Source organism: Onychomys torridus, chromosome 14 (genome assembly GCF_903995425.1).
Source record: "Onychomys torridus chromosome 14, mOncTor1.1, whole genome shotgun sequence".
In the NCBI taxonomy this organism is placed as follows: Eukaryota; Metazoa; Chordata; class Mammalia; order Rodentia; family Cricetidae; genus Onychomys; species Onychomys torridus.
In genome coordinates, this window is record NC_050456.1 from 3,255,547 (window position 1) to 3,261,893 (window position 6,347).

The following is a 6,347-nucleotide window of genomic DNA, read 5'->3' on the forward strand; positions in this document are numbered from 1 at the left end:
AAACCAGGAGTGATCAGTCACTGGTGCTGATGTAGACTTTATATAACACTGCAATGAAATTATCTCTTTGAAATACCGAACTGGGAAATCCTTTAGGATGTCTAAAATTAGATGAAATCTAAGATGCACAACCTCGTCTGAGACCTGTTCAACTGCAGCCTTCCAATACGCTTTCCTTTCTGCAGGAGGGCTCCTGTATTTCACATAAGCCATTCAAAGACCCAATGACTTGACATCTGAAGACCTAGGAGAGTCATTGTGGAATAGACAGCTTTTGCACAAACCCAATTCTAAAGCCTACCAGCTTGCTAACATTTTTTACAGTGTGTTTCTTTTCCTTATCTCAAAGTATTTGTAACTGACTGCTAAGAAAATGTCAGTGCACAATGGAAGTGTAAGAATAATTACAGAAATGCTGTGTGTGCCCAGAATGAAATTTCTCTTTTTCTCGTTTTTTTTTTTTTTCTTTTTATAAGCACTGCTCAGGAAGAACTACAAACATGCCAAGTTTGTAGCCTGAAAGCAAAGCTCCTCGTGAATTCTCCAAGAATTGTTTTGTTTTCAGTGAACGTTTGTGGGGATCTTTCCTGTTTCTGAAGTCGACAACCAACGTGAGTTAGAACCTAATTAACCTATCATTTCCCAGTCCCCAGCTGATGTCACATTGACAGAAGCCTTAAAGGGGAAGAGGTAAAACTGTTGTACTTAAAAGACCAAAATCGGGGTTTGAAAATAAAGGAAACTCCATGTGAAGCTGAAACCCTGTGCAAGTCACTATCATGGTCACCTCGATGAGATATCCGGAATTGTATCAGACCTATGGGCAAATAGAGAAGGACTCGGCTTTACCCAGCAATGGCATTTAGTAAAACGTGACAAGAAGCTGTACCCAACAGACAAGGCAGCCCACCTCAGCTTGGGACTTTTGCACAGACACATTATCAAGCCCTTAGATATTGCTGAGTTAATTCACTTGGAAATGTACCACCTTTTGCTCAAAACATAAATCCCAGCGCCACTTAACAAGTACTTCCATCCTCCACACCTCAGAAAGAGTTTAAGAGGAATTTCTACTCAGAATTAAAGTGATTCGTTGTGATCCCGTTCAAAAGCTCCCAAGCTGGAGATGGCTTTGGTTAGATCATTCATTTCAAACGCTTTTTAAGCACTCTGGCTTCAAGAGCTTTACTTAAGCGGGGGGGGGGGGGGGGGGGGGGCACCATGCAACACCAGGGCTAACTTGCAGATTGGAAGCCTTGAGAAAGGTGCACTTGCTAATGACCCCTGGCTAGGCAAAGATGTGAACTATTTCTCCTCACCTGGTCCAACCCTTCCCCTCAACATTTCCGCTCTCTAAAGTAGTCTCCCCCACTTCGCGTCCCCCTCCCCATCTTCCTTGGTCGTGTCCCCAAAGGAAGAAAAGGTTCCTATCATTTGTTCTCTTTATATTATTTTTAATACTCAGCTAAATGAAAAAAATAATTTTTGAGACTGATATTAATAATGGGAAAATCGAGATAGTTAAAATGGAAAGTTCTTGAGATTTCCACAGCCACCTTCTAAAAAATAATTGCGGGATACTCTGTAATTCATTTTTAGAAAGCAGAACGCTTGGTAGGGAATGAGGCAGAATTTCTGCCATGTTTTGTTTCCAAGAGATAAATTCTTGTCGGTGAAAGATGCAAATACAAGGGTGCAGGAGTGGCTTTATTTTGAGAAGAATTGGCTACGAGCTATTAAAATTAAGTGGAGGTCAAGTAGAATCTGGTTTTCAGCCAGGCTGTCATTTTAAAATATGGCAGCAGCGGGCGGAGCAGTCCAGTTGGCATGCTGTGGTCATTGTCTCTGGATATCAGTACAAGCGGTGCAGGGCAACCCCGAGAGGGCTCCACTCTGGTGAAGGCACACTCAGGTTTACTGTTCTCTGAAAAGGTAGCTCTACCCACAAAGGCTGAGCCGAGGACCAGCCCCAGGCATTCCACACCCCAGCTTTTCTGCGCCCCAGCTGAGAGCTTGAGCAGGGCGCAGCCACGTGGCCTGCCCTGCCTCGCAGGGGATTCGGCCTCTAGCTTCTCAGGAAGTTGCTGGCCGCGACCTTTGGTCCAGCTCAGGAAGGGGCGCTTGCTGAGCTAGCATTTCCCCCAGGGGATTGACCCGGGAAGTAGAGGATGGGAGCCTGGGCCAGGACCTCAGCCTTTGAGCCGCCAGGAGCTCGAGGCTCTCCTCTCCGCGACTATAAACTCTGCCCCTGAACTCTGGCTACTCACAGCCTTAGGTCCCAGATTGCCTTTTTGAATAGTAAGAGATCTTCTTGAACCAACCCCCTATCCTCTTATCCTTGGGGGGGGGGGGGGAGTCCTGCGGGCTTCTCTCTCATAGCCGCTCCCCTTCTTGCTCATCAACCTCTCAACTTCCAGTTTGCCAGAATCTTCTTTGGAGCTCTTGAGTTTTCACGGTATTAGGTAGAAATGCTTGCATCGCCAAACATGGCTGAATGGTCAGAATGCATTTGAGACACTGAGAGCATAACTACTCACGCGACCTGCTATGAAGACGACCTGGGATGGGCCACTCGGACCAAGCAGCCCTCTAAATGATACTGAGTTCCGTACACACACCTTAAACTTTTATACACTGACTACCCACGGTTACAACTCGGGGCCTCATTTGGGAGTAATGGCGATGAAATGTCACGGAGTCCTCCACCTTGGGCTCCAGCGTGGGGCACTGGGGCCAACAGGAAGGCAGCTCTACCCTCCCTTTGCTTTGCTCTCTCGCTCAGGAAGAGGCTTGTCTCTGTAGCAGAATGAACTTCAGCCTTGGCCCAGCACCTTCGGAGGCTCAGTCTATTGAGAACAGGGAACCTTTAGATTGGGTCACTGTAGCAGGAAAGGGGAGCCCAGCTGTTTCTCTGGGAGGGGTGAGACGGCAGACCGAGACACAGATCCATAGCCGCGGTGTGGCCACGTCTGCAGAACCGCCTTCGACCTCGGGGCCTGGCAGCCGCGGTGAATCCCTGGGGACTAGAGGTTTCCTCTACCTGACCATTGGATAGGCTCGATGGCTGATACCTTTTTTCCACCCAGCCTGCGCCCCTAGCCACCCCCAACAGGCCCCAAGGACTCAAGAGATCCCGGGCGGGATGAGACATCACCCCGCGCGTCGAAGCCGCTTGCCACTGCTGCTGTCACAGCCACCTCCCCACACAGGGCACTGGGTGGGGGGACAGCGTCCGGGACAGGCCCCTCTCCCTGTTTGCGGTGCTGCGCTCGCTCAGCTGCGGGGGTGCTGGGCGCGCTCTCGGACGCGGAAGGAAATCGTCCCGCGTCGCCTTCGAGCGGCCGGGGAGAGCTTGCGGGGCGGGGGAGGCGGGCACAGGGGCTGGCCGCCCGGGCCAGGTCGGTTTTGAATGGTTCGGAGGACGAATTGTTAGACCCCGAAGAAGGGGGGCCGGGCCGGGGGAGGGGGCTGGAAAGCGGAAACTTTCCTATAAAACTTCGAAAAGTCCCTCCTCCCCACGTCAGGCCAATGACACCGCTGCCCCCAAACTTTCCGCCCGCACGGAGGTATAAGAGCCGCCAAGTCCGCAGCCCGCGCCCAACTCCCAGACACCTCGCGGGCTCGCCAGCACCGGCACCCGCTGCGCCAGGCCGAGCAGGGCGCGCGTGCGGCCGTCGGGCGCCTTCTTTTTGGACCTCGGGGCCCTCCACACCGTCCCCTCCCCCGCCCGCCTCCCTCCCCGCCTCCAGCGCCCTCCCCGCGGAGGTTCCCCCCATCCCTCCTCCCTGCGTCCTCCGGGCCGCACCGCCCGGGCCGGCGCCGAGCGCGGGGGAAGCTGGCGGGCTAAGGCGCCCCGCTCCTCTGCTCTTCCCCTCCTCCCGGCTCCGCGAGGCCGCACCGTCGCCGCCCGCGAGATGATGCAGGACGTGTCCAGCTCGCCAGTCTCGCCGGCCGATGACAGCCTGAGCAACAGCGAGGAGGAGCCGGACCGGCAGCAGCCGGCGAGCGGCAAGCGCGGGGCTCGCAAGCGGCGCAGCAGTCGGCGCAGCGCGGGCGGCAGCGCGGGGCCCGGCGGGGCCACGGGCGCGAGCGTCGGAGGCGGCGACGAGCCGGGCAGCCCGGCCCAGGGCAAGCGCGGCAAGAAATCTGCGGGCGGCGGCGGCGGCGGCGGCGGCGGCGGCGCGGGCGGCGGCGGCGGCAGCAGCAGCGGGGGCGGGAGCCCGCAGTCCTACGAGGAGCTGCAGACGCAGCGGGTCATGGCCAACGTGCGGGAGCGCCAGCGCACGCAGTCGCTGAACGAGGCGTTCGCCGCGCTGCGCAAGATCATCCCCACGCTGCCCTCGGACAAGCTGAGCAAGATTCAGACCCTCAAACTGGCGGCCAGGTACATCGACTTTCTGTACCAGGTCCTGCAGAGCGACGAGCTGGACTCCAAGATGGCAAGCTGCAGCTATGTAGCCCACGAGCGGCTGAGCTACGCCTTCTCGGTCTGGAGGATGGAGGGGGCCTGGTCCATGTCTGCATCCCACTAGCAGGCGGAGCTCCCCACCCCCTCGGCAGGCCGGAGACCTAGGTAAGGACCGGATCCGGGGTCGCTCAGGCCAGGCCTGGGCCCCCTGGCCACCTCGCCGCTGCCGCTGGGTGACCCCACTCTCCTCGCTGCCCTCCACCTAGCCAGAAACCGCCACCCCATCCCTCCCGTGTCTCTGGCAGGTAGTTCAGTCCCCACTGGGGAAACAGGTCTGGGTCGGGGAGGGGTGAGCGTGTGCGGGAGTGTGCGTGACAGCAGACTGAGAAACTGAGTGCGGGCCTTGTGCCCAGAGCTAGCCCTCCCCCTTTCTTTCTTCTTTAAAATTCCCTTCTTCTTAAAACAAATGTTTCCAAATTCCACCCCCTCCTTTCCGCCCACCCACTTCCTCTTGCCCTTGGGCTGAAATCCTTCCAGGTTGTTCAGCGAAAATTCTCGCTGGTAGTGATAACAAGGCTCAGTGGTCATAGCGGAACAGCCGCAGAGACATCCACAATAACCAACTTTCCCCTTCTGGGTTTTTGCAGATGTCATTGTTTCCAGAGAAGGAGAAAATGGACAGTCTAGAGAACTCTGGAGCTGGATAACTAAAAATAAATCTATATGACAGAGATTTTCTTGGAAATTAGAAGAGCAGAGCCCAGATTCAAAAGAATCAGGGCGTGGGGCACACTTTTAAAAGAGAAAGCCAGACAGGCCGGTGGACCGAGATTCCCAGAGAGGCAGCGGCACCACCCTCGCATCTCTGCATTCTGATAGAAGTCTGAACCATTGTTTGTGCCCCCCCCCACCTTTTGACGAAGAATGTTTTATTTTTTTCATGCATGCATTCTCAAGAGGTCGTGCCAATCAGCCACTGAGAGGAAAGGCATCATTGTGGACTTTCTCCATTTTAAAATGGTAACGATCAGAGGAATTTTAACAACACTTTTAGAAATAAAAACGCTGGGATCAAACTGGCCTACAAAACCATAGTCAGTGAATTCCTAAAAAAAAAAATTACTTCCTCTGAGGGAAAAGAAAAACATAAAATACAAAAGACAACATTCTATTTATTTATTGATGACCCATGGTAAAATGCAAATAGATCCGGTGTCTAAATGCATTCATATTTTTATGACTGTTTTGTAAATATCTTTTGTATATTATTTTTCTGCAATAAATAAATATGATTGAAAAATTTTAAGAACTTTAAAGTTTGGTCTATATTTTTAAAACTCAGAATTAAGTCGGTGGTCAATCCTTGTTTGTTTAACTCTAGGGATATCCAGGAGGGAGTGGGGTACTAATATAAACAAGGGAGTGAAAACCTCAAATAAACCAGCTACCGACAGAGACAGCCATGCTATTTAAAGGACAGCTCTATTATTATTACAGCTTGGCGTTCAGCGGGGTTCACTGCTTCTCCACCTCTTAGGTTGAATTAAACAGATTTGCCATCACCTACCTCTTGCTTACAGTCTGAACTAAAGCATTCAGATAAGCAATGTGAAAGCAGCATTATTTCCTTGTTACTATGCATTTTTGTCCTTCCCTTTATTTCCGTGAAGATTCCTAAAAAGGCTTATTTCCATGAAAGGCCAACATGATAATGAAAACAATACATATATTTTATATATTATATTAATTCAGAGGGAGATTGTTGTTTGATTTATTTACCTCTTGAGTGAATGAATGATTCTCAGTGCAATTCTGATTAAAAAAAGAAAAGGGTTTGCTATATTAATGTTATCCCCTTGGGAAACATGCTCCTGATATGTACGTAAGAAAATACAACTGAGCAGTAAAGATATTCAAATTTGGGGTATCCTTGGTAATC

At 51.8% G+C, this 6,347-nt stretch overlaps 1 protein-coding gene across 1 annotated transcript; it reads left to right on the top strand.

The window, feature by feature from the left end:
- The first annotated feature begins 3,605 nt into the window (after nucleotides 1-3,605).
- Twist1 (twist family bHLH transcription factor 1) lies at nucleotides 3,606-5,717 on the top strand. Its single transcript, XM_036206313.1, has 2 exons — nucleotides 3,606-4,573; nucleotides 5,056-5,717. Exon 1 carries the CDS (start codon nucleotides 3,915-3,917, stop codon nucleotides 4,530-4,532), a length of 618 nt encoding a protein of 205 aa, XP_036062206.1. The 5' UTR covers nucleotides 3,606-3,914; the 3' UTR covers nucleotides 4,533-4,573; nucleotides 5,056-5,717.
- The last annotated feature ends 630 nt before the right edge of the window (nucleotides 5,718-6,347 follow it).